This window comes from Mustela lutreola, chromosome 15 (genome assembly GCF_030435805.1).
Source record: "Mustela lutreola isolate mMusLut2 chromosome 15, mMusLut2.pri, whole genome shotgun sequence".
NCBI classification, from domain to species: Eukaryota; Metazoa; Chordata; class Mammalia; order Carnivora; family Mustelidae; genus Mustela; species Mustela lutreola.
In genome coordinates this window covers 52,183,870-52,210,891 of record NC_081304.1, presented here as the reverse complement: position 1 = coordinate 52,210,891, position 27,022 = coordinate 52,183,870, and the positions used below count along the sequence as shown (strand labels likewise).

At 39.6% G+C, this 27,022-nt stretch overlaps 1 protein-coding gene and 1 long non-coding RNA gene across 10 annotated transcripts in view; one reads left to right on the top strand and one right to left on the bottom strand.

Moving 5' to 3' along the window:
• Window positions 1–15,835, bottom strand: part of LOC131817050 (zinc finger protein 624) — a 44,117-nt gene extending 28,282 nt beyond the window's left edge. For 3 of the 8 annotated variants that reach the window (XM_059150421.1, XM_059150422.1, XM_059150424.1), the window contains exons 1-3: window positions 15,742–15,835; window positions 12,584–12,796; window positions 8,978–9,066 (exon numbers count right to left, since the gene is read on the bottom strand). In XM_059150421.1, the coding sequence (XP_059006404.1) occupies window positions 8,978–9,064 (87 nt within the window). In that variant the 5' untranslated portion in view covers window positions 9,065–9,066; window positions 12,584–12,796; window positions 15,742–15,835. Of the gene's footprint in view, window positions 1–5,785; window positions 5,852–8,977; window positions 9,067–12,583; window positions 12,797–15,741 lie in introns of all 8 variants that reach the window. The other 5 variants (XM_059150419.1, XM_059150423.1, XM_059150418.1 and 2 more) reach the window with 4 other exon arrangements.
• On the top strand, window positions 15,021–26,312 carry LOC131817053 (uncharacterized). 2 transcript variants are annotated; one of them, XR_009348299.1, is made up of 4 exons: window positions 15,021–16,180; window positions 17,033–17,145; window positions 21,165–21,265; window positions 25,061–26,312. It is a non-coding gene; the product is annotated as an uncharacterized LOC131817053 (long non-coding RNA). The 2 variants fall into 2 exon arrangements; XR_009348298.1 differs by lacking the exon at window positions 25,061–26,312 and having other exon boundaries at window positions 15,050–16,180; window positions 21,165–22,330.
• The last annotated feature ends 710 nt before the right edge of the window (window positions 26,313–27,022 follow it).

Genomic DNA, 27,022 nt, shown 5'->3' with positions numbered 1-27,022 from the left:
ATCAATGGAACAGAATAGAGAGCCCAGAAATAGACCCTCAACTCTATGGTCAACTCATCTTCGACAAAGCAGGAAAGAATGTCCAATGGAAAATAGACAGTCTCTTCAATAAATGGTGTTGGGAAAATTGGACAGCCACATGCAGAAAAATGAAACTGGACCATTTCCTTACACCACACACAAAAATAGACTCAAAATGGATGAAGGACCTCAATGTGAGAAAGAAATCCATCAAAATCCTTGAGGAGAACACAGGCAGCAACCTCTTCCACCTCAGCCGCAGCAACATCTTCCTAGGAACATCGCCAAAGGCAAGGGAAGCAAGGGCAAAAATGAACTATTGGGATTTCATCAAGATCAAAAGCTTTTGCACAGCAAAGGAAACAGTTAACAAATCAAAAGACAACAGACAGAATGGGAGAAGATATTTGCAAATGACATATCAGATAAAGGACTAGTGTCCAAAATCTATAAAGAACTTAGCAAACTCAACACCCAAAGAACAAATAATCCAATCAAGAAATGGGCAGAGGACATGAACAGACATTTCTGCAAAGAAGACATCCAGATGGCCAACAGACACATGAAAAAGTGCTCCGTATCACTCGGCATCAGGGAAATACAAATCAAAACCACAATGCGATATCACCTCACACCAGTCAGAATGGCTAAAATCAACAAGTCAGGAAATGACAGATGCTGGCGAGGATGCGGAGAAAGGGGAACCCTCCTACACTGTTGGTGGGAATGCAAGCTGGTGCAACCACTCTGGAAAACAGCATGGAGGTTCCTCAAAATGTTGAAAATAGAACTGCCCTATGACCCAGCAATTGCACTATTGGGTATTTACCCTAAAGATACAAACGTAGTAATCCAAAGGGGCAGGTGCACCCGAATGTTTATAGCAGCAATGTCCACAACAGCCAAACTATGGAAAGAACCTAAATGTCCATCAACAGATGAATGGATCAAGAAGATGTGGTATATATACACAATGGAATACTATGCAGCCATCAAAAGAAATGAAATCTTGCCATTTGCGACAACATGGATGGAACTAGAGCGTATCATGCTTAGTGAAATAAGTCAAGCAGAGAAAGACAACTATCATATGATCTCCCTGATATGACGAAGTGGTGATGCAACATGGGGGCTTAAGTGGGTAGGAGAAGAATGAAACAAGATGGGATTGGGAGGGAGACAAACCATAAGTCACTCTTAATCTCACAAAACAAACTGAGGGTTGCTGGGGGGAAGGAGGTTGGGTGAAGGGGAGTGGGGTTATGGACATTGGAGAGGGTATGTGCTATGGTGAGTGCTGTGAAAGTGTGTAAACCTGGCGATTCACAGACCTGTACCCCTGGGGATAAAAATATATGTTTATAAAAAATAAAAAATTTTTAAAAAAGGAGACATTACTACTGACCTTACAGAAATAAAAAGGATTATAAGAGAATACTAGGAACAACTGTATGCCAAAAAATTAGAAAACCTAGATAATATGGCAGATTCCTAGAAACACACAAACTACCAAAACTGACTCAAGATGACATAGAAAATACAAATAGGTCTATAATAATTAAACTTCCCACAATAAAAGCCCAGGTTCAAGTGGCTTCCCTGAATTCTAACAAACATTTCAAGAAGAATTAATACCAATCTTACACTAACTCTTCCAAAAAAACTTTAGGAAATAATCCTCAACTCATTCTATGAGGTCAGTGTTAATAAAACAAGACAGATGCAAAATTTAAGGAAGAACCAGGCAGAACTAATTCAGTCTGATTCAGTTTGAATCTTGCAACAAAGAAAACAAAATATATGCCATGGCAAATGCGATTTACCCCAGGGATACAAAATTCATTTAATATCTTAAAATCAACCAACATAACACATAATATTAGCAGAATAAAAAACAAAACCCACACAATTATCTTAACAGAATCAAAAAATTATGTGACAAAACCCAACAAACCAGAAACAGAAGCAAGCTTCATCAACGCGATAAAGACCATCTATGAAAGCATGAATCTAACATCATACTTAACAGTGAATGGCCATATGCGTTCCCCCTGGGATTACAAATCTCACAAAGATGTCCTATCTCCTCACTTCTATTCAACAGTGTACTGTATGTTTAAGCAATAAAAACTAGAGAAGAAAAAGAAATAGAAGGTATCCAGACTCAAAAGGAAAAAGTGAATTTCTATTTGGAAATGACATAATCTCTACTTACAGATGATATCATCTTACATACAGAAAACCCTAAGGATTCCACACTCGTGCACATGCACATACAAACAAACAAAAACCCTTTTCCTATGAAAAAAACTAGATTAGCAAGGTTCAGGACACAAGATCAATATACATAAGTCAACTGTTCTATACATTATCATTGAACATTTCAAATAAGAAACTAAGAAAAAAAATCCATTTAAGAGAACAAAAAGAATAAAACACTTAGGAATGAATTTAACAAAAAATGTGTAAGACCCATACATTAAAAATACAAAATATCACTAAAAGAGACTGAAGGACACTTAAATAAATGAGAGGACATTCCATATTCTTCTTACTAGAATGCAGTATGAACACAGGAATATTTCCCAAATTGATTAACACTTTCAACACAAGCCCTAAGAAAAGTCTATCTGCCTTTCTTGGAGCAACAGAAATGTTAAAATGTATCATCAAAATACTGGTTCTACTCAAATTAAAATTAAAACTAGGGGCACCTGGGTGGCTCAGTCAGTTAAATGTCTGACTCTTGATCTCAGCTCACATCTTCATCTCAGGGTTTTGAGTTCAAGCCTCAAATTGGACTCAATGGTAGGCGTGGAGCCTACTTTAAAAAAAATATTAAACAAAACTAAGCTCAGTACTTATAAACAGGATGCAGAATTTAAGAAAGAGTCAGACAGGGGGGTGCCTGTGTGGCTCAGTGGGTTAAAGCCTCAGCTTTCAGCTCAGGTCATGATTCAAGGTCCTGGGATAGAGCCTCACATCCAGCTCTCTGCCCAGCAGGGAGTCTGCTTTCCTTCCTCTCTCTGCCTGCCACTCTGCCTACTTGTGATCTCTATCCCTCAAATAAATTAAAAAAAATAAAAAAGGAAAGAAAGAGCCAGACAGAATTAACCTTCTCCCAAGGACTCCCCATCAGAACAAAAATAAACCCCATGAATTTTTCACCATGTCAAAAATAATGGTATTTTCCGACAGTTCATGGTTCAAAGCCTGAAACTATTAATATTTTCACCTTAAAAATTTTTAAGTCTAAACTGTCATATGTTCAAGGACAAATTTAAGAAGGATTGGCCCAGTATTAAATTTCAAAAAGACTATATAAAAATTATGTGTAAGAGTCTCAGAATGTATGTTGTCACAGAGCAAAAAGAAAAGCCCAGTTTCACATAAAATATTCTTGGAATAAAACCAAATTCTAAAGTGTAATTTTGTAAAAACTTAAAAACATAATTCTGGGGGAAAAAAAAGGAGCTGAACTTCAACATACTCTTTTTTTTTAAACCATAATTATCTATAAGAGAGGAAGTAAGAATATAAATGGGGAAAAGGCAGTCTCTTCAACAAACGGGTATGGGGAAAGCTTGAAGCTATATGGAAAAGAATGAAGCTGGACAACCTTCTTATACCCCCCCACAAAAATAAGGTAACAACAAATTAAAGACCTAAATATAAGACCTGAAACCATAAAACATCTAAAAGAAAACAAGGACAGTAAACTCTTGGACACTGGCCTTAGCAACAGTTTTCTGGATCTGTCTCCTCAGGCAAGGGAAATAAAAGCAAAAGCAAACAACTGGGACCATATCAAACTTAAAAGCTTTTGCACAGCGGAAAAATCACCAACACAAAAATGGAAGAAGGTATTTGCAAACGATATATCTGATAAGGAGTTAATATCCAAACTATAAAAAATGCATACAACTCAGCTAAACACCAAGTAACCCAATTAAAATTGGGCAGGGGACCTGAACAGATATTTTATCAAAGAGGACATACATATAGATGGCCAACAGACACATGAAAGGATGCTTAACATCATTAATTACCAAAGAAATGCAAATCAAAACCACGATGAGAAAATACAGCTGTCAGAATGGCTAAAATAAAAAAGACAAGAAATAACAAGGATTCGCAGGGTGTGGAGAAAAGGGGCCACTTGGGCATTGTGGGTGGGGATGCAAGCAGGTGCAGTAGCTATGGAAAACAGTATGGAGGTTCCTCAAAAAATTAAAAATAGAATGACCATATATGATCCAGTAATTCCACTGCTACTTATCCAAAGAAAATGAAAACACTAATTCAAAAAGACATGTGCACCCTTATGATTATTGTAGCATTATTTCCAATAGCTAAGATACAGAAGGAATCCAAGTGTCTACCAAAAGATAAATAGATAAAGATGTGAGATATATATACACAATTCAGCCATAAAAAGGAAAAAAATTTTTGTCACTTGTTGTAACACCAATGGACCTAGAGGGTATTATAATAAGTGAAATAAATCAAAGACAAACACCATATGACTACACTTACATATGAAATCTAAAAAAAAACAAAACAAAATGAACAAACAAAAACCAGAAACAAGCTCCAAAATTTAGAGAACAAACCAGTGGTTCCTAGGAGGGGAGGGTAAAGAGTGAAAGAGGTGAAGAGGATTAGGAGGTACAAACTTCCAGTTATAAAATAAATAAGTCACAGAGAAGAAAAGTACAGTATAGAGAGTATAGGTAATAATACTGTCACAACTTTTTACGGTAACAGATGGTAACTACAGCTACTGCGGTGAGCACTGTGTAATGTATAGAGTTGTCCGATCACTAGGCTAGACAACTGAAACTAATAAACTTTGTACATCAACTAGACTTCCAACAAAAAATTTTAAAAAAATTTAAACCCCACAATTCTAAAATCAAAAGAAGCCAAAGATTAATGTAAGTCATTAATCAGAGATCAGCTGCTTGACAAAGCTGGTTCAAAGTGGATACAAAAACAGGTACTGACGGCAGAAAAAAGAATGCCAAAATAAGACAGACATGTCTAATATGACACTGAAATGGTATACATTAATTTTTTGATTTATTTCTTATTTCTAAGTTTTAGATAATTTATCTTACATAATTCATAAATTTCTGACTTCGTTATTTTTGAAAAAGTCGGGTGGATTCTGTACTCACAAATAAAAAAGCAAGCACATGATAATGAAAGAAAAAATGTAAACTAATTTAAACACATCTTAAGAATGTTTCCACTCACATTGATGCATTCTTGTTTTCGTACTTTTTCTTAATTTTTATTTATTTATTTGAGAGAGACAGAGTGTGACAGACAGCAGGGGAGGGGGCAGAGGGAGAAGGAGAAACAGACTCCTGGCTGAGCAGGGAGCCAGATTCCAGGCTCGATCCCAACACCCTGGGATCGTAACCAGGGCAAAGGCAGACGCTTAACTGACTGATCCACACAGGTGCCCATTCTTGGTATCTTCAATGACATTGAGTCTCACAAGGCAAATTGAGAATCAGAGAATGTCATAAAGGATACTTCATCAATTAGCCATGACAATGTGACCATCTGCCACATTAGGGCTGCCACCACTGACAGAAATGAAATCTGCCAAATGGATGGGACCAGCCCTGGGGTTACCACACCTATCAAGTGAGATGGTGTTCACTGTAAACTTGCAGTGAACTAGGAACATTAAGAACCAGAGGCAGTAAAAGAGACCCTTCTCCATCTCCTTACATATATGTTAAGTTATTACCTTTACCAGCTCTGGCTCTTCTGGCTGAAGGTAAGGATCATTATCTGCCTGGGAATCTTCAGGATTCTGAGGGGATACAGGATAAGATCTTTCAGTGACAGGCTGCCTATGACCTATAGCAGAGCCTCAAGAAGCAACATCCGTCCACGGTGGATATGGCATATATAGGATAACCTCTTTTGTTGTTTTATTTAGGGCTGAAATTAATGTCCTGGAGTAACATCCAACTATAATTTTCTGTGACCTTGTTTAAGACAAGGACAAACATAAGACTGAGACAGATATAGGGGTGCCTGGGTGCTCAGTGGGTTAAGCCTCTGCCGTTGGCTCGGGTCATGATCTTGGGGTCCTGGGATGGAGCCCCACATCAGGCTCTCTGCTCCGTGGGGAGCCAGCTTCCCCCTCTCTCTCTGCCTGCCTCTCTGCCTACTTGTGACCTCTGTCTGTCAAATAAATAAATAAAAGCTTAAAAAAAAAAAAAGACTGAGACAGATATAACTGCATAGTTTCTAAAGCAGGCTTCCAACAAAGAACCTACCACAACAAAAATAAATTTACAAAAAGAGGCCTTCAGATGCTACACAATTTTCCCTTTAGATGTAGGGTTCAAATGTATTTCTCAGAAACAATCTCTCTCACTCAAGAAAAGTACTCAATACCTGCCAACACTACATATTTTTCACAGCTGAAAATCATTACAGTGTTGTGGGGGGGTCCAAGGGACCATCTCATTCAGGAAATATTTCAGGGACTTCTCACTATATTGTTTTCTTCCAAACCTTATAAACTGTATCCCCATGAGGGCCTGATTTTATAGATGAAATGATCTTTTATTGTATCTTTCCATTAGCACTTCACAATTTTAGGTTTTATGTGTGTCATTTTAAAAACTATGGGTAATATAACTATCTAAAGTCCATTGAGAAAAAAATGTTATCTTTCTCCCCTCCCAAGTTCTTATCTAAAAAATGTGAACTTCAACATCTGGTAATTAGGGATGGGTTTGACCACGTCAATACTAGACATATGCTTTGGATCTACTGATCAAATGCAATATTATGCTTTTTATTTATCTTTTCTCTTTTTCAAAAAAAAGGATCCATGTGGAGGTCCTGAACGCAGAACCTGAACCCAAGACCCTAAGATCAAGATGTGAGCTGAGATCAAGAGTCAAACACTTGAGGCATCTGAGTGGCTCAGTTGGTTAAGTGTATGCCTTCAGCTCAGGTCGGCATCCCAGAGTCCGGGGATCCCACCCTGCATCAGGCTCCCTGCTCAGCTGGAAGCCTGCTTCCCACTCTCCCTCTGACTGCTGCTTCCCCTGCTTGTGCTTTCTCCCTCTCTCTGTCAAATAAATAAATAAAATCTTACAAAAAAAATAATCATACGGGCGCCTGGGTGGCTCAGTGGGTTAAAGCTCTGCCTTTGGCTCAGGTCATGATCCTAGGGTCCTGGGATCGAGCCCCACATCACATCGGGCTCTCTGCTCAGCAGGGAGCCTGCTTCCTCCTCTCTCTCTGCCTGCCTCTCAGCCTACTTGTGATCTCTGTCTGTCAAATAAATAAATAAAATCCTAAGAAAAAAATCAGATGTTCAACCAACTAAAGCACCCAGGTGCCCCTCACTTACATTTCAAGGTATGTTTTAAGGACTATTTTCACTGTACATCCCAACAACAAAGAATAAAAGATCACAACTACAGGTTACTGCGGATTATTACTAGAACAAATTATATTTGTTGGTATCATCTTTCTTCGGGATCTCCTATTTCAGAAAGTCATGCTAAAGTATAGCTTTTATCACATTAACACCTATCTCAAACACATTCACACACACATACATACATACACTTAAATGTCTTCAGGGAAACATTGAAAGACTCAGCTTTAATATCTAACTCCCAGGCTTCCTTTTCATAACTTTCCCACTGGAATCACTAGCTCACTGCACTGTTCTCTGACGCAGAGCCTTGCCCTTGAACTCCCTTCTCACCTAAAGTACTTTCACAAACACTTCAAGACAATTTAAATCATTGAATCATTGCCTGGATACCACCTTAAGTCTCATTGCCCTCATGAGCTTTATCATAGACCAATTTTGCCCATACTCATGTCCCATTTCTTTTCTTTCTTTCTTTTTTTTTTTTTTAAGATTTTATTTATTTATTTATCTGTCAGAGAGAGAGGGAGAGAGAGAGAGCACAGCAGGCAGAGGGGGAGAAAGAAGCAGACTCCTATGCAGGACTCAATCCCAGGACCCTGGGAACACGACCCGAACCAAAGGCACCAGCCTAACTGACTGTGCCATCCATGGGGTCCCCATTTCTTTTCTCTTATAGCAATCATTTCTTCAGCATATGGCTAAGCAACCTCCATTCACCTAAATAAATTATGGAACTATTTCTTTTGTATGCCTTACTCAATGAGACGATAGTTCCCTACAGCCAAGCACTGTGTCTTAAACATTTTCTCTCTCTCCATGTCATCTATTAAGCTCAATCACTTCTTAATGGGTAGAAAAGAGGAGATCACTGAGAGTGGTGGACACAAGGGGAATGGTCCCTCTTAATTAAGAGGGTATATGGGTGTGTCTGTGTGTGTACATTTTTTTCCAAAATTTCCTAAACAAAATTTCCAATTTAAAATATTCCATTCTTTGGGGCACCTGGGTGGCTCAGTGGGTTAAAGCCTCTGCCTTCAGCTCAGGTCATGATCTCAGGGTCCTGGCATTGAGCCTCACATCGGGCTCTCTGCTCAGCAGGGAGCCTGCTTTCTCCTCTCTCTTTGCCTGCCTCTCTGCCTACTTGTGGTTTCTGTCTGTCAATTAAATAAATAAAATCTTTAAAAACATAAAATAAAATAAAATATTCCATTCTTCTATCCCATAAATATCTGAAATTTCCTGGGAACTATACAAACTGAACATCAAAAGTAAATTTCCTAGGCTCTCTATCAAAACTAGCAAAAGTATTTTTTGAAAGCTCATGTACCTTGATAATTGGTTCAATATGTATAATGAATCTTTTTATAGAGTCCAAGCTTTACTATGATGAACCCAATTTCCATGGGTGAAACAATTTGATTCAGTTACCAGAAGGGATGTGGGTAAGGTAGAGAAGTCACAGACTTCAACAAAAACCGACATGCTCTCAACCCACAAGGCAGGTCAGGACCTGAAAAAACCCCAACTTACCAGAGGTCCAACTGAAAAAAACATGGCAGCCATAATCTCTTCCTCTGTGTTCCCCTCTCTGGCAAGAGTGGAGTCCTGCAGGGGCATACCTGAGAAAGAGAAATAAGCCATGAAAACCCATGCTGCCTTGGAAATCATAGATTTACGCAGGTGGAACCCTGACATTACAAGAAAGCAATGACTTCCCTAAAGAACACAAGATTAACCCTCCAAAATCAGTGAGAAAAAATGATCCTTGATCCTGGAGATCTTGTCATTTTAATGCCATTAAATGTAGTCATGGCTAGGAGGCCAGACATTGTACAAGGTTCTTTTAATTTGAACTTCACATCAGTCCAATGGGAATTGTATTGCCATTCCACTGATCAGGAAAATGAAGCTTAGAGAATACTATTTATCCAAGGCAATGCATGACCCCAAATCAGTCTAATTCCAATGCTCACAACTTTTCCATTAAATCAGCTTGCTACGTGATGTGGATGAAAACAATATAATCTTTCTTTGCCACAATCACCTATTCATCTAAAAATGAAACATTCGAGGGGCGCCTGGGTGGCTCGGTGGGTTAAAGCCTCTGCCTTCGGCTCAGGTCATGATCTCAGGGTCCTGGGATCGAGCCCCACATCGGGCTCTCTGCTCTGCGGGAAGCCTGCTTCCTCCTCTCTCTCTGCCTGCCTCTCTGCCTACTTGTGGTCTCTCTCTGTCAAATAAATAAATTAAAAAATAATAATAATAAAAAAATAAATAAAAATGAAACATTCGGGGCACCTGGGTGGCTCAGTGGGTTAAGCCTCTGCCTTCAGCTCAGGTCATGATCTCGGGGTCCTGGGGTCGAGCCCCTCATCAGGCTCTCTGCTCAGCAGGGAGCCTGCTTCTCTACTCCACCTGCTTGTGATCTCTGTCAAATAAATAAGTAAAATCTTTTAAAAAAAATAAAAATAAATAAAAATGAAACATTCTAAGAATCTCTTCTTCCTTTCATGTGATGATTAATTTGCTAACATTTTCAGAGATTTCAGCTACAAATTCCAAATTTAAAAGAAGCCCTGATATGTTTCTCTCAATCTCATATTCAAACAGATCTTTATCTAGTCATTCTGTATCAGGCAAACCCAAATAAGAAGGAAGCAGAGGGGGGAAAAAAAAAGAATATGACCCAGCTAATGCTGAGTTTGGTTGCAAAACGAGAGTCTGCAAACTCTTATAAAAATGTTTGTAAACGTTCTCTTAATTAAAGGGCAAAGTTTCAGGATGATGCTGTAAGACATATAAAAGGGCAGTGGTGCAATAAGAATAAAGCTTCCCAGATTTTGTGAAATTCATATTAATGACAGTTTCCCAGGAAGTTTGATGCTCTCACCATGCAGTAGGGCTTGTGGGGCCCAAGGGAATCTGTGCAGAATCATGCTGAATCTGTCCCTGCTTTACAGAGTCCATTTGCCTCCATTAAGAATTCATATCCAAGACCTTTGTATTCAAAAGCGTAGTCCAAAGAACAGCAGAATAAATATTATTGGAGGGCTTGTGAAAATGTAAAATTTGAGGTCCAACTCCAGAACCGATTGAATCAAGAATCAGCTTTTTAATAAGATCTCTAGCTGATTCATGTGCACACATCAAATTTTAAGACAATATGGATCTAATAAAGATCATGCCAACAAATGGACAACCTAGAAGAAATGAGTAAATTCCTGAAACATACCAATCTACCAAGACTGAATCATGATGAAAGAGAAAATATGACTGACTGAATACTAGTAAGGAGATTGAATCAATAATAAGAAGTCTCTCAAAAAACAAAGTCCAGGACTAGGTAGTTTCATTGGTGAATTCCACCAAACATTTAAGATATGAATTAGTACCAATCCTTCTCAAACTCTTCCAAAGAACATAGAGGAAGGAATACTTTCAAACACATTTTATGAGGCCAGAATTATTGTGAAACCAAAACCAGGCAAAGACACCACAAGAAAAGAAAATTAGATGTCAATGACCCTCTTGAATATAGATGCAAAATTCCTCAAAAAAATTAGCAAACTGAATTCAACAATACATCAAAAGGATCATACACAATGACCAAGTGGGATTTATTCCAGGGATCCAAGAATGGTTCAACATCTGCAAGTCAATCAATGTGATGTTCACCACATTAATAAAATGAAGAATAAAAATGATATGATCATCTCAAGTGATACAGAAAAAGCATTTGGCAAAATTCAGCATCCATTTATGATTTTAAAAACTTTCAATAAAGGCCATATATGACAAGACCACAGCTAACATACTCAGTGGTGAAATGATAAAACTTCTCATCATTGCCCACTCTCAACATTTATATTCAGCATAATATTGGAAGTCCTAGCCACAGCAATTTGGCAAGAAAAAGAAATCAAAACTATACAGACTGGAAAAGAACCATTACTATTCGCAGATGACATAATATTATACAGAGAAACCCCTAAAGACTCTGCCAAAAAACTGTTAGGATAAACAAAAAACGGTTAGGATACAAATCAACTTACAAAAATCAGTTGCATTTCCATACGCTAATAATAAACTGTAAGAAAGAGAAATTAAGAAAATAATCCCATTTAGAATTGCATCAAAAAGAAAAAAATACCTAGGGATAAATTTAACCAAGGGGCTTAAAGACCTGTGCATTGAAACCAGAAGACATTAAATGGAAAGATATTCTGTGCTCAAGGATTAGAAGAACCAATATTGTTAAAATGTCCATACTACCCAAAGCAATTTATAGGTTTAATACAATCCCTATCAAGTACCAACAACATTTTTCACAAAACTAGAACAAAGCATACTAAAATTTCCTCAAAAAATTAAAAATAGTACTACATTTTCCAGCAATTCCACTTCTGGGCATTTATCTGATGGAAACAAAAACCCTACCTCAAAAAGATATCCATACTCATATGTTCACTGTAGCATTAATTACAATAGTCAAGAAATGGAAGTGTTTGTTGACAGCTGAATAGATAATATAATACCCTCAGAGGAATATTATTCATAAAAAAGAAGGAAATCTTGCCATTTGTGAAAAACGTGGATGGACCATGAGAGCATTATGCTAGGTGAAACAAGTCAGACAGATGTAGACAACTATCACCTCGCTGCTATGTGGCATCTAAAATAAAAAACAAAACAACCGCCTATTGCAAACTTGAACTCACAGATACAGAGAACAGATTGCCAGAGATGACTGCCAGAGGCAGCGGTGAGCAGTGGACGAGATGGGCAAAGGTGGTCCAAAAGCTATAAACTCCTAGTTACAAAATAAGTCAGTCCTGGCGATGTAATGTACAGAATGGTGACTATAGTTAATAATATTGTATTATATATTTTAAGTTAATAAGGGTAAATCCTAAAAATTATCATCACAAGAAAAAAAAAACCTGTAATTACGTGTGATGATGGATATTGACTAGATTTGTAATGATCACTTTGTTATCTATATCTATAATGATTATTTTATATACCTGAAACTAATAATATTTATGTCAATTACATTTCAATTAAAAAATGAAGTACTAAGTATCTCTGTAGATGAAAAAAAGAAAGCAAGCTCTCATTATAAACACACATACATACACTAAAATAAATCATCATGCCAGGGGGTGGGGAGGTGGGGGGCACATGGGTAGCTCAGTTGGTTAAGTGTCCAACTCTTGATTTTGGCTCAGGTCATGATCTCAGGATCATGGGATTGAGTCCCATGTGGGGCTCCATGCTCAGTGTGGATTCTGCTTGATTCTCTCTCTTCCTCTTCTTCTGTCCCTCCGCCCGCTCTCATATGCTCTCTCTCTAGAATAAAATAAATAAAACCTGAATATATGACGTTCTCTAACCATGATGTAGTAGAATTACGAATTTAAGTTTGGAGAGGGGGGAACCCAATCACCAGGAAATTAAAATAGATCCTCCTGAGTACTTATACTTATTAAGTCAAAGAGAGAACTTTAACTGCCAGTGAAACAGAAAATGAGAGAATTATAGGTTAAAAACTCATGGGTTGCCAAAACTTTCAGAAAGATAAAATTTATATCCCTAAATACATGCAACTGAAATTTTTAAAAATAAAAATATTTTTTTTAAATTTATTTATTTATTTATTTATTTGACAGAGATTGCAAGTAGGCAGAGAGGCAGGCAGAGAGAGAGAGAGAGAGAGAGAGAGAGGGAAGCAGGCTCCCTGCTGAGCAGAGAGCCCGATGCGGGACTCGATCCCAGGACCCTGAGATCATGACCTGAGCCGAAGGCAGTGGCTTAACCCACTGAGCCACCCAGGTGCCCTAAAAATAAAAATATTAAACATTCAACTATATAAGAGAAATAATTAACAAGCAAACCATAAAGAAAAAATAATAAAGAAACTAGTAAGAAAACAAAACAGTTGACAAAGGCAGGAGCTGATTCTCCAAATAATGAAATACATATGCCACTGGCCAAAGAACAAAAATACCAGTAAATCAAAAATAGAAACAAGAAAGGGGCTATAACATATAAATCATCTTAAAACCATATGCCAATAAAAAGAAAATTTCCCAAAGAACAATTTTTGCTTAAAAAATTTGTAAGACTGACTCAAACGGCAGGAAACTTATGTAGGCCAAAGTAGCAGATACTGCTAATTGCCTTCCAACATCCAGTCTCCCCTTTTATACAGACAACGGCTTGAAATCTCAGCTGGACACAAGGCCACCCAGGTAGAGACATTTCCCAGCCACCACACAGGCAGGTGTGCCCATGTGACTAAATTATAGCAAATGGGATTTAAACAAGAGAGCTGACGTCACATATTTAAAAGGGAGCTGCAAGGCCTCCAGTTCCTCATTTCCCCTTCCAAAGGCCTGGAACAAAACGGGCTGAGAGTGAGCCAGCCTCTGCCATAGGAAAGACAACACATTCAGGAGGTGCCAAAGCGAAAAGCTGAATGGAAACTGGGTTTCCAGAAAACCGAATGGATGAGAGCTGCCTACTGCTATCACCTTGGGCCACCTAACAGCTCAGACTTCTGTATCAGAAAGAAACAGGTTTTCTTGTTCAAATCACACAGACTCTGTTAAAGCTGAGAAATTAATTTCCTAGTTAGTAGAATGAGTGGCCCTGAAAGAAAAATGGCGAGTTCTCAGGTAAGCAGGGGAGAGTAAGGTTTTCGTTAAATCAACAAAACATGTGGGGGGGAGGGGCCTGGGTGGCTCATTGGGCTCCAGTCATGATCTCAGGGTCCTGGGATCCAGTCCCTCATCAGACTCTCTGCTCAGCAGGGAGCCTGCTTCTCCACCACCCCTCCACCACCACCCGCCTCTCTGCCTACTTGTGATCTCTGTCAAATAAGTAAATCTTTAAAAAAAAATAAATAAATAACCTAAAGAGTGCATGGGTGGGTGGCTCAGTGGGTTGAGCATCTGCTTTCAGCTCTGGTGGAGATCCTGGATCCTGGAATCAATCCCTAAACTGGGCTCCCCGATCAGCCCAGAGACCGCTTCTCTCTGTCCTTCTGCCCCTCCCCCATCTGTGCTCTCAAATAAATAAAATCTTAAAAAAAAAAAAAAAAGAATGACATGTGTCATCATTGCTTTTTAAATTTGTAAGGATTAATAAACTCCCCCTGGGCAATATGCCATACAGATAATGCTAGCTAAATATGGTTAATACCAAACTGTGCCATAAACATCTTTTAAAGTTTTATCATCAGAATAAGCAATGCTACTTCAAATTCAATAAATTCAGCCTGATCTCAGTTATGTCAAAATAATGCACAGAGACAAAGACAGCATGCGAATCAGCCAAAACTCCACTGTGACCTGAGCGCTGGGCCGGAGGTGTCTACCTTCCTTCAGTTTTTCTTCACTTTCCACGTTGACAATGAGGAGGAGTCTGGTGTAGGTTCTAACTTAACTTCGGTTTGGCTACAGTGGAGACTCGCCCACAAGCAAACCATCTGGGCTCAAGGCGAATCATCTGAGCAGTCGCTCCTTTCACCTCCGACAGGACACAGAAGATACCCAGGCCGATACTTCATTCAGCAGTCATAATTTCCTAGATGTTTTCTCTGGATATTGCGACTTCACCCAAGCCCTGTCTACCCAAGCACTGCGGAAGCATCAGGGACTTGAGAAACTTCTCTCGCTGTGGCTCCCAAGCCAGCTTTGTTATTTTAAAATAACGACGGGGACCCTATTCTCCGTGAGAACTTCAGCGCCTGGGACCAGTGCAGCATTTCCCAGCCGAAGCAATGGTGCCATTACCACGTCAGGGAGAGACAAGGGACTTAAAAGTGATGATGTGAAGTGCCATAAAACGAGGCAGGGAAAAACTGCCCCGGGCACAGAAGGACAGGAGTTCGTCCGCCTGTCAGGTCACCAGGTGTGAAACCGGTCCGTCCCCGCCGCTTCAGGAAGACTCCTTCCTCCCCGGTCGCCCCCTTCCCCAAGGAGCACATCTGGCGTCCCCTCCTCCCTCCGTCAAAGGCGCGGGACTGGGAAGAGAAGGCCAGCCCCGGTCGAACCACGCAAGCCGGGGCCCCGCGCCCGAGCCAAGGACACCGACGGCTTCCGAGCCAGGCCAGCTGGAGACCGAGCGGAAAGCCAGGCAGGAGGCCCAGCCCCAGTCGCCTCTCAGGTGGGCGTGTCGGCTCAGGGACAGGGACTCCGGAGGGACCCGCCACGCCCCAGACGCCGCCGGGAGCCAAGCGCCGAGGGAGGGGCAGCGGAGAACCGGGGCCTGGCGCCGGGGGCAATGAGTACCTGGCTGCCGAACTGAGGACAACTGCGGGCACTCACAGAGCCGGACGAGACCGCTTCCATCAATGGCGCCGGCTTGGCGGGGCCGGCCACCAGGCAAGCCAGTGCGCCTGCGCAGTCGGGCTGCCGAACTACAGCGCCCGGAATCCTCAGCGCGGAGCGTTTTTGGTTTTGGTTTTTTGTGGGGTTTTTTGGCCCCCCATTTTTCTTCTTTTTCTTCTTCTACTTTTTTTGTCTGGCTTAAGAGGAAATTGGATGTGTTTATCGACAGTTTGGGTGACTTAAAAAAATCTATTCAAATTGAACAAACTTGTATTGAGAGGCTATAACTATGTGTCAAGCATTAGCACGAAAGAGGCAAAAGATGACACCACCTCTTGTCAATTATAGAAGATAAAGGCCTTTTGCAAATTAGCTGAAACTTCGGATGCCAGTAGAGTTGGTAAGTGCGTGGGCGCACTTTTGCTTGTCTTTCTTGTATGAAAAATTATAATGCTTTCATTATAATTTCTGGGGTTTTTATCTAGAACTTTCTCAGCTCATCCAAATTTAAGAATAATTTTTATATTAATTTATAGTAATATTTTTATCTTATTATTCATATCGGGTTTTATTATATTATTATATATTATATATGATAAAGCATGCATTTCTTTGCCTCAGTTCCACGGTTTAACGCCCAAAGGCCTTATTTTCCATAGTGAAACAGGCTCCATAAAGTCTCTAGGGCATCTTCCCTCAGTGAAACCATTTCCTCCCTAACCCAGTCCTACTATATGTGCCTTGGATTTTATGCTGCTGTGATTGTATATGGGGCCCACACAGGGTGAGCATATGGGGAGCATATGACATATGGGGATCTTCAGGGAAATAGCTCAGTGAAGCTGAACGCTGTAGAACTGGGTTCTTCGGATCTCAAAAAGCCAGTGGATAACTTTGGTGAAAATATGACATGTGACACTTGAACTATGAAAGGAAAAATTTTAAGTGGGAAATCAAACAATTGGAGATAACAAGTATATCTGAAATGGAAAAAAAAAAAAAAAAACAGAAGATTAAGAGCTAATTAGACACTGCAAAAGGAAAGAATCATGAATTCAAAGGCACAGAAATAGAAACTGTCCAAAATGAAACACAGGGAAGAAAAATAGAGCATCAGTGAGTTATGGAACAACATGAAGTAGCCTGTGTGTAATTAGAATGGTAGAAGGAGGGGAGAGAGATAGGGTGTAGAAAAATACTTGAAGAAATGACTAAATACTGTCAAAATTTGATGAAAATTATAAATCCACAGATCCAAGAAGCTCAGTGAAATTCAGAGAAAACACATGAAGAAAATCACACCAAGGCACAGCATAATCAAATTGCTACAAACCAGTAATAAAGGAAAATCTTAGAAAAACAAAAGTAAGTATTTACTGGGTTCAAAGATAATTACTTTTCATCAAGGGGGGGAAAAAAGCAAAAAGCAAGCCAGAGGACAATGGAGTGCTTTTAAAGTACCGAAAGGGGGTCCACCTGGGTGGCTCAGTGGGTTAAACCTCTGCCTTCAGCTCAGGTCATGGTGTCAGGGTCCTGGGATCGAGCCCTGCATGGGGCTCTCTGCTCAGTGGAGAGCCTGCTTCCCCCTCTCTCTGCCTGCTTCCCTGCCTACTTGTGACCTCTCTCTGTGTCAAATAAATAAATAAAATATTTAAAAATAAATAAATAAATAAAGTACCGAAAGGGGGGGAAAACCTGTCAACCCAGAAATCTATACCCATCAAATTATTCTCATAAATGAAGGTAAACTGATAGTGAGATGAGATGGAATAGGAACACTTCTCTCTGTATCCATTAATTACAGCTAAAAACCCTTGATACTCTATATAAAACAAATTAAGAAGACTCTGAAAGTTGGACAGGAGGCAGACCAGCTAGGGATCTTACAACCTGGGGAAAGACACAGTGGTAGGTTTTCTACATTTTTGTTTTGCATCCTGTATCCTGAGCTGGGTGCTGGAGAAGCTGGCAATCCAATATTCCAGTGGGTGCAGATACCAAAAAAGAAAGAAAGAAAGAAAAAGAGAAAAAGCTCCAAGGAAAGCTTGTCGCTCTCCGGCTAATGGACCAAGAAAAGAGCAGCCTAGAGTGGCAAAAATCCTTTAAGAAAATAACCACTCTGCTTCAGCCAAACACCACAGAAAAAACTGTGGTCCTATTTCATCCCCAACAACAAAGACTGAAATGGGGTGCTCTTCTTTCCTTGCAGGGATAGTGTCAGAGCAGGCAGTATGGGCAGCTGCAACCTTCATTCCCACCCAGCTAGTAGTATTGAGCCTCCCTACACACAATGTCAGTGACAGCTACATGGAAGTGGTAAGAGATGCCTCTCTTCTCCTAGACAAGGTGTCATTAATGGTGATGGTTTAGTGAGGAGCCTGAAATTCTACCCCTGACCAGCAGGAACAAGAAATAACCCTCCTCAGAGCTGTTAATAGAAGCTGAGTTTCTTGGACTCGAATTCCCACCATAGTGGTGAACATCCTTCTCCCACCAGAGTGGTGTCAGGGGAGGCCTGCTAAAACACAGATTTAACCAAAATTTGGTCTCTAAATTTGACCTAAGACAAAATTCTTCATATGCAAGATGATAAGAAAATGCCAACTGCAGTCTAATACAGATCATAATCAAATTCTTGAGAACTAAAGATGAAGAATCCTGGAAGCAACAAGAAATAAAGGACATTGTACAAGTAACGGAAAAACAATTCAAATGACAGTAGACTTCTCATCAGAAACCATGGGGGTCAGAAGGAGATGAAACAACATTTTTCAAGAAAGAAAGTAATTGTAAACCCAGAATCTGAATTTAGTCAGTGACAATGAAGCAAACATTCTTCCCATCATGTCTCTACCCTTGTACTGCAATTTAAAGGTACATGGAAACAAGAAAATACATTGTTTGATATAACATGCTAAGATTCTTCCTGAAGATGAGCCAAAAACTATTTGATGACAACAGTCAATAATTTAAAGAAGAGAAACTGTAAGAGAAGCTAGAAGTGAAAGAATAAGAAGCAGTGTGGGTTAAAAATAGATGATCTAGGAGAAAAGTAAAGTTCTCCAGCATGTAGTATATAGTTAAGCATGTGCCTTCTGGCTGCAATGGTGACAGATGGTCTTTATTTCAAGTTGTTCAGATGCTAAGATAGTTCATGAAAGAGGTTTGCCAAGCACAGAAGGGTCAGAAGCATTTTCCTCTCTTGGACCCTGGATGTCAGAGCTGGTTCAGAATATGCATAGCTGAGAAAACCTTGGGTGCTCACTGCAGACATGCTGAGCTGGTTTCCCAGATGAGCATTAGCTTTTCATGGTGTAATGTGTTAGGTAGTGGGGATGCCTTTTTTTCTGGATACTTGGGTGCCTAGGTGGCTCAGTGGGTTAAAGCCTCTGCCTTCGGCTCAGGTCGTGATCCCAGGGTCCTGGGATCGAGCTCTGCATCGGGCTCTCTGTTTAGCAGGGAGCCTGCTCCCTCCTCTCTCTCTCTCTGCCTGCCTCTCTGCCTACTTGTGGTCTCTGTCTGTCAAATAAATAAAATCTTTTTTTAAAAAAAGAAATGAAAATACATACTTCTTTTTGCCATAAAAATCAGTTACACTTGAAAATCAAAGTTTTCTCTCTCCCAGTTTCATAGGAATTGCAAATTTCTGCATTACCTCAAGATTCGGTATTCAAACAATAGCAAATTGCCAGATTTCATTTTTATAAATATTTCACCGCATATGTGATGGTGTCATCACAAGAATAGAATATTCTTTTTTTTTTTAAAGATTTTATTTATTTATTTGACAGGCAGAGATTACAAGTAGGCTGAGAGGCAGGCAGAGAGAGAGGAGGAAGCAGGCTTCCTGCTGAGCAGAGAGCCCGATGTGGGGCTCGATCCCAGGACCCTGGGATCATGACCTGAGCTGAAGGCAGAGGCTTTAACCCACTGAGCCACCCAGGCGCCCCAAGAATAGAATATTCTTAAGTAAGAATATTTCACATAATCAGATCTACAGAAAAGCAACTTGGTCATCATCTTCATGTTCTCCCAAAATGAAAGTTTTGACAACTTAAAATAGATGGTTCTATGATATCAGTATTTTTCAAAGGCACAGTTTAAAAGGTACTACACATTTAAGACTTTACAACTCTGGAAATTATTCCCAAGTGTTACCAGCATTAAAAAAAAAAAAAAATCATAGCAATTGTTCTTTGCTTTTGTGTTCTAAAGGGCTTGGAAAAATTAACTTGGTAATCCTTAGCCATTGTTCTTTTCTAGAATTTTCCTTACATTTGTTAATGACGTACATGTGTATATACCATGTCCAAATTCTATTATGCATATCCAAATCCTTGTTTCCAACTCTTTTGTATAGCACCAGGATTTCAGGAGTAAGAGAGTAGGAGAAATTTATTTTAAAAAGATCTTTCTTTAAAAAAAAAATGGGGGGGGGGTCTTTCTGTACTTTAAAATTAGAACTAAAAATTGTTTTTATATTTTTATTTGCAGAATTTCTTTCTTACTCAGCCTCCCTGTTGCTGTTGAACTTAAATGAACTGGACTCTTGAACATAATAAATATAGTATCTAAGAATTTCATATTTTCATGGACGGTTAGAATGAGATCATTTTAAGTTACATTAGTTTTGGGCCCAAAGCAAACTGCAGCTGCCTTTAGGCATAATGTAACCAAAAAAATCCTGTGTGTTGGCCATGGCTAGGATGTTCAGTTATTGACTTAATATGGATCTAAGAGCTTAAAGGAGGCAATACTGAGATGATTTTAAATGAATCTTTTTTTTTAAAGTGCACACATTATAAACATTTCATAAGTGAAATACAAGTTTTCATCTTGAATGTGTCTATATATTTCATACATTTATTCGCATGTATTGAGCTTTTTTGTTCTAGATGGAAGAGTAAGAAAACGCTTTAAACTTAGTGCTTTGTCTAGTCTATCTTCCTCAGGATGGAAATTATTTTAACTTATTTATTTTTGCTTGAAAGTTATCTGAGATGTCACTGTTTTTTTTGTTTTGTTTTGTTTTTTGTTTTTTGGGGTTTATTTGAGAAAGAGAGAACATGAGTGGGGGAAGGGCAGAGGGAGAAGGAAGAAGAAACACCTGAATGCGGAGCCACTGGACAATCCCAAGACCCTGAAATTATGACCTGAGCCTAAGGCAGACACATAACCAACTGAGCCACCCAGGCACCCCTTACTTATTCAAAAGATGTCTCAAGATAATAGATTCTTGGGGGTAAAAAAACCTTCTGAAGTGTGATGTTAAAATGAAAATATTGGAGAAAGCCCCAAGATAACGATCAGATGTACATTTTAAAAGTACATGGCCAAGAATGAATTAGATGGCTCCTAATTCTTTTTTCCCCCTCTCTATTAAGGTCATAAACTGGAGAATACAAAAAGACTTTTAAAGATCCCTTGTATGTATTTGATATGCATTCTCTGCAGATGAAGTCTGACCACTGAAGAAATCCAAAGGGTAAGAAATGAGGTGTCTAATGGCTTATATGTATGAGAGGAGTGGTTGCACGAGTGCCTTGCATTTGCAGAGTTCCTTAAGGCAAAGTGTCCATACCATGAACATGCGAGAGATGGCAATGGGGTCATCTCTGAGATGAGAGGTAGAGTACATGGGCTTTTAGCAGAAGCAGCTGAAGTTACTACCAGCTTCCTAAGAACTGAGGAAGGTATAATTGCTTAGTGCTCAGATGCATGAGCACATACTAGAATTCCAGAAACATGAGAAGATTCCAGAAAGATGGGAAGATTGCTTAAGAACCCGTGGAGGGGCCCCTGGGTGGCTCAGTCATTAAGCATCTGGCTTCTGCTCAGGTCTTGTCCTGGGAACAAGTCTGTGTCCAGGCTCTGTGCTGAGCAGGGAGTCTGCTTCTCCGTCTCCCACTCTCTGCTTGTGTTCCCTCTCTTGTTGCTCTGTCTCTATTAAAACACACACACACACACACACACACACACACACACACAAAACAAACCCATGGAAGTGTTGAGTCACTTTTACACCTCTACAAAGTCCGAAAAGTACAAGACCAGGCTACAACAGCACCAGCCAAGGACTTTTCTTAATTATATGGAACCAGCCATTTTCATTTCTAAGTTGTGACTACATTTTACAAATACAATCACAAAATCTCTTTTTCCCAAAATGTTATGGGGCTCCTTTTCCCCAAATTGTGATGGACAGGATTCAAGATGACTCTATTGCCATCCCTCTCACATGTGACCCTCAGTTGGTTCATATTCATGTGATGCAGACTTTGCCTGAATTTTCAGCCAAATGAAAAACCAGCCATTTATGAAATTTCAACTTAAAGTGACACATAAAAATTAAGTTGCTCCCTCCTCCTTCTCTTGATTTCTGTTTAACACCCTGGTTACACTTCACACCACAAAGGGGAAATATATCTATGATGTAATGTTATGGAAACATCTGCATAGTGAGATTTTTTTTTAAGTTCATTTACTCTTTTTTAGTAACCATTACACCCAATGTGGGGCTCAAACTCTTGACCCCAAGATCAAGAGTCACATGCTCTTCTGAGAGAGCCAGGAACCCCCTCATCTGTGTAATAAGATAAAAACTACAAAATAGGTACATAAAAATAAATCCTAGAATAAACATGTGATACTACTTATTTCTGGGTGGCAAGATTTAGGTTGTTAACATTTTTCTCTGTTTTTACCCTTATTACAATGTTATTTTTACAATACAACATATGGCTATTTTATTTTTAGGAAAGACTTGAGGGGTGCCTGGGTGGCTCAGTTGTTAGGAGTCTTCCTTCAGCTCAGGTCATGATTCCAGGGTCCTGGCATCAAGCCCCACATGTGGCTCCCTCCTTGGAGTGGGGGCTGGTTCTCCCTCTCCCACTCCCCCTGCTTGTGCTCCCTCTCTTGCTGTCTCTGTAAAATAAATAAATAAAATCTTTTTAAAAAAAGACTTGAAATAAATAAGCAAAATTTATGAAATGATTATTAGGATTGTTGGGTTATAGGGAATGTTTTCTTTTTTCTATACTTCCTTAGTATCTAGCAATATAATTACATGGGTTTTATAAGATAAAAATAATTTTTAAAATTTTGCATATCTTTCTGTGCTAGATTATACATGTTACTGATTTTCTACCAAAGTTTTTATTTTACTAATTAACATAATTCTTTCAGAGACTGATGAACTAGGGACTTTTGTTTTCTCAATTTTGAAGTTGAATACTTACTTCCACAATTCACTCTCCTCCGTTTGTTGTGCTATACAATTGATTTCCAAGATGGTTTCCAAGGTATTCAGTGAAAACTGAAAGAATGATATTTGGAAAAAAAATCCATGTCAATTATGGTTCATTTATTAACTCTAAATTTTCTAGTAAGCCACAAAACTCGATATATAATTAATTTCCCATGTTTGTTATAGTTGTAAGTTTTCACTCTCCAGAATTTTTTTGATGAATATGAGTTGTAAATAATTGCTGAAGATTTTCCGTCCTGTATTCATTAAACATATAAAATGTATTTCAGCATGCATTCTGACATTATATGGCCTCTTGTATTCCTTATAGCCATACTGTTTGCTATGTTCTCTGATGTACGCTAAGGCACGAGCTACATCTGAAAGCTTGTCCACATTCACTTATGAAGTTTTTCTCTATTATGTACTTTGTAATGTACAGTAAAGTCAGAATTACTCCTGATGGTGTTCCCACATTCCTTCCATGCATAGGGCTTCTCCCTGATATGAGCTCTCCAAAGAAGGATGAGTCGTGATACACTGGTAAAACATTCCGGATATTTCTTCTCTCTAGTATGTGTTCTCAGATGCACAGCAAGGTTAAGAACCTTTATTGAAGGCCTTTCTAAATTCATCACATTTATGGGGTTTCTCCCCAGTTTGAATTCTCTGATGTTCTACACCATGTATCATCTGGCTGAATGCACTTTCCATAGTCATTACCCGTCAGTGGTTTCTCTCCTGTATGTACTCTTTTTTTATTTTTTAAGATTTTATTTATTTATTTGTTTGTTTGTTTGATAGAGATCACAAGGAGGCAGAGAGGCAGGCAGAGAGAGAGAGGAAGGGAAGCAGGCTCCCTGCTGAGCAGAGAGCCCAATGCAGGGCTTGATCCCAGGACCTGGAGATCATGACCTAGCTGAGAGAAGAAGCTTAACCCACTGAGCCACCCAGGAGCCCCTCCTGTATGTATTCTTTGATGGGCATTGAGGCCTGCATTACTGGGTGAAGACCTTTTCACATTGATTACATTTGAAAGGTTTCTTTTATTTTTTTTTAAGATTTTATTTATTCATTTGACAGAGAGAGAGATCACAAGTAGGCAGAGAGGCAGGCAGAGAGAGGGGGAAGCAGGCGCCCTGCTGAGCAGACAGCCCGGTGCGGCGCTTGATCCCAGGACCCGGAGATCATGACCTGAGCAGAAGGCAGAGGCTTTAACCCACTGAGCCACCCAGGTGCCCCACATTTGAAAGGTTTCTCACCAGTAGGAAAGAATTTATGCAGACTGAGCTGTGACATGGTAGCAAAAATTTCCTACATTCATTAATGTTTTTTCTTCATCGTGGGTCTTTTGATGTACAATTACTCCTCAAAGATTTCCCACACTAGGTACATTGAGATGGTTTGAATCCAATGCGAATTTTCTCACGTTCTGTAAGACTTACCATTTGAGTGAATACTTCCTCACATTCAGCACATTGGTACGGTTTCTCAACAGTACGGATTCTGTGGTGAACAATTAGGTGTGATTTTAGCCTGAATAGTTCCTTGCATTCATTACTCCCATAAGGTTTTTCGCTTGTATGAATTCACTGATGAACAGGAAGAGATGAGGAACACGAGGAGGCCTTTCCATATTCACTGCACGTGTACAGTTTGTCTCTCATGAATTCTTTTTTTTTTAATATTTTATTTGTTTATTTGACAGCTAGAGAGAGAGCACAAGTACGCAGAGTGGCAGGGAGATAGGGAGAGAGAGAAGCAGGCTCTCTGCTGAGAGCCTGATGTGGGGCTTGATCCCAGGACCCTGGAATCATGACCCGAGCCGAAGGTAGCCGCTTAACCAACTGAGCCACCCGGGCGCCCCTCTCATGAATTCTTTGATGTACAGTAAGGCTTGATTTATTTCTGAAGTTTCTCCCACATTCATTACATATATACATGTAAAGCCACGTATATGGCCACGTAATTCTCTGATGTGCCCTGAGGTTTTGTATACAACTAGATGATTTTCCACATTCACTACATTCATAGGGTTTCTCTCCAGTGTGGATTCTCTGACATATGGCAAAATCTGGGAAACTCCTGAATACCTTCCCACATTCATTGCATTTACGTGGCCTTTCTTCAGAATGGATCCTCATGTACAGTAAGGTATAAGTTATTGCTGAAAGCTTTCCCACAATTGCCACATCTGTAGGGCTTCTTTACAGTGTGATTTTCTTGATGTCTGGTGAGTTTTGATGTTGGAGGCTTTACTGGAGGCTTTACCCCATTCATGACATACATAAAGTTTCTTCCAGTATGAATTCTCAGTAGTTGGGTAAAGGGTGCACATTTCCCAAAGGCTTTTCCACAGACAGTGTGCTCATAAGGTTTGACTTCAGCATAAATTTGCTGATAAGCGATTAAAGTTGAAGAAACGGGGGCATCTGGGTGGCTCAGTCAGTTAAGTGTCTGCCTTTGGCTCAGGTCATAGTCTCAGGGTCCTGGGATCGAGCCCTACATTGGGCTCTCTGCTCAGCGGGGAGCCTGCTCCCCACCCCTGCCTGCTTCTCTGCCTACGTGTGATCTCTCTCTCTCTCTCTGTCAAATAAATAAATGAAATCCTTTAAAAGTTGAAGAAACAATGAAGGCTTTCCCACATTGATTACATTTATAGGGTTTTCTTCACTGTGAATTTTCTGTTGATTTTCTTCTGTTGATATGAAGGTCTGCAGGTTGACTCAAAACTTTCCCACATTTATCACATTTAGATTCATACAGTTTCTCTCTAGTATGAATTCTGTGGCATTGAATAAGGGATGACCTAAAACTAAAAGCTTTTCCACATGTATTACATTTATAAGATTTCTCTTTACCATTACTTATCTCTTCTATTTTAAGTCGGGAGGCCTGGCTCACATCTCTGTTGCCTTTAGTAGTTTTGAAAATTGTCTTACCCAGGTTAGTTCCTGATGGAATAATTAGCTCAGAGTTTTCTTGACAACTTTGTCCATATAGATCACTTAGGTATCACTATCTTCTATAAGAATTCTCTGTTCTTTAAAGTTTGGTTTTTTTTTTTAATTTATTTATTTGACAGACAGGGATCACAAGTAGTCAGAGAAGCAGGCAGAGAGAGAGAGGAGGAAGCAGGCTCTTGGCTGAGCAGAGAACCCGAAGTGGGGCTTGATCCCAGGCCCCTGGGATCATGACCTAAGCTGAAAGCAGAGGCTTTAACCCACTGAGCCACCCTGGTGCCCCCAGAATTCTCTGTTCTTTAAAGAGAATAGACTTCAACAAGAAGTAACTTTCTCGGGGACAGTTTTTTCATGGGTAATTGTTTTCCATTCAAAATTTCCTAACTATTCTGTCACAATAACCTGTTATATCTTTTCCAGGATTCTCTTAAACTAGGGTCCTGTGGGTCATTATTAATGAATCATTCTATTATGGTCCCCTGGCAAGTTTCTTCAGAAGTATCTAGGATCAGGTTGCTTAGTTTCAAGTTTGATCTTGTAGTCTGAAAGAGATGGAAAAAGCAGAAAATTATTTCCAATGCAAAGGGAAAGTTAACTGCTCTAGTGTAAAAGTGATAGTGAAAGTGAAAAGGATCAACTTTCTACTACTAAATTATTACTAAAATGAATTCCAATCATTTGTCAAAGCATGCAAACATCACAGTGAATTTTCATTGTATTAGCTTTTCATCCCATGACCATCTACACATGGAATATTATATAGCCACCAAGTATTTTTATTTTTTTTAAAGATTTTATTTATTTATTTGACATACAGAGATCACAAGTAGGCAGAGAGACAGGCAGAGAGAGAGAGAGAGAGAGGAGGAAGCAGGCTCCCCGCTGAGCAGAGAGCCTGATGTGGGGCTCGATCTCAGGACCCTGATCATGAGCCGAAGGCAGAGGCCCAACCCACTGAGCCACCCAGACGCCCCACCCACAAAGTATTTTTTAAAAGACAAAGTAGGGTGCCTGGGTGGCTCAGTTGGTTAAG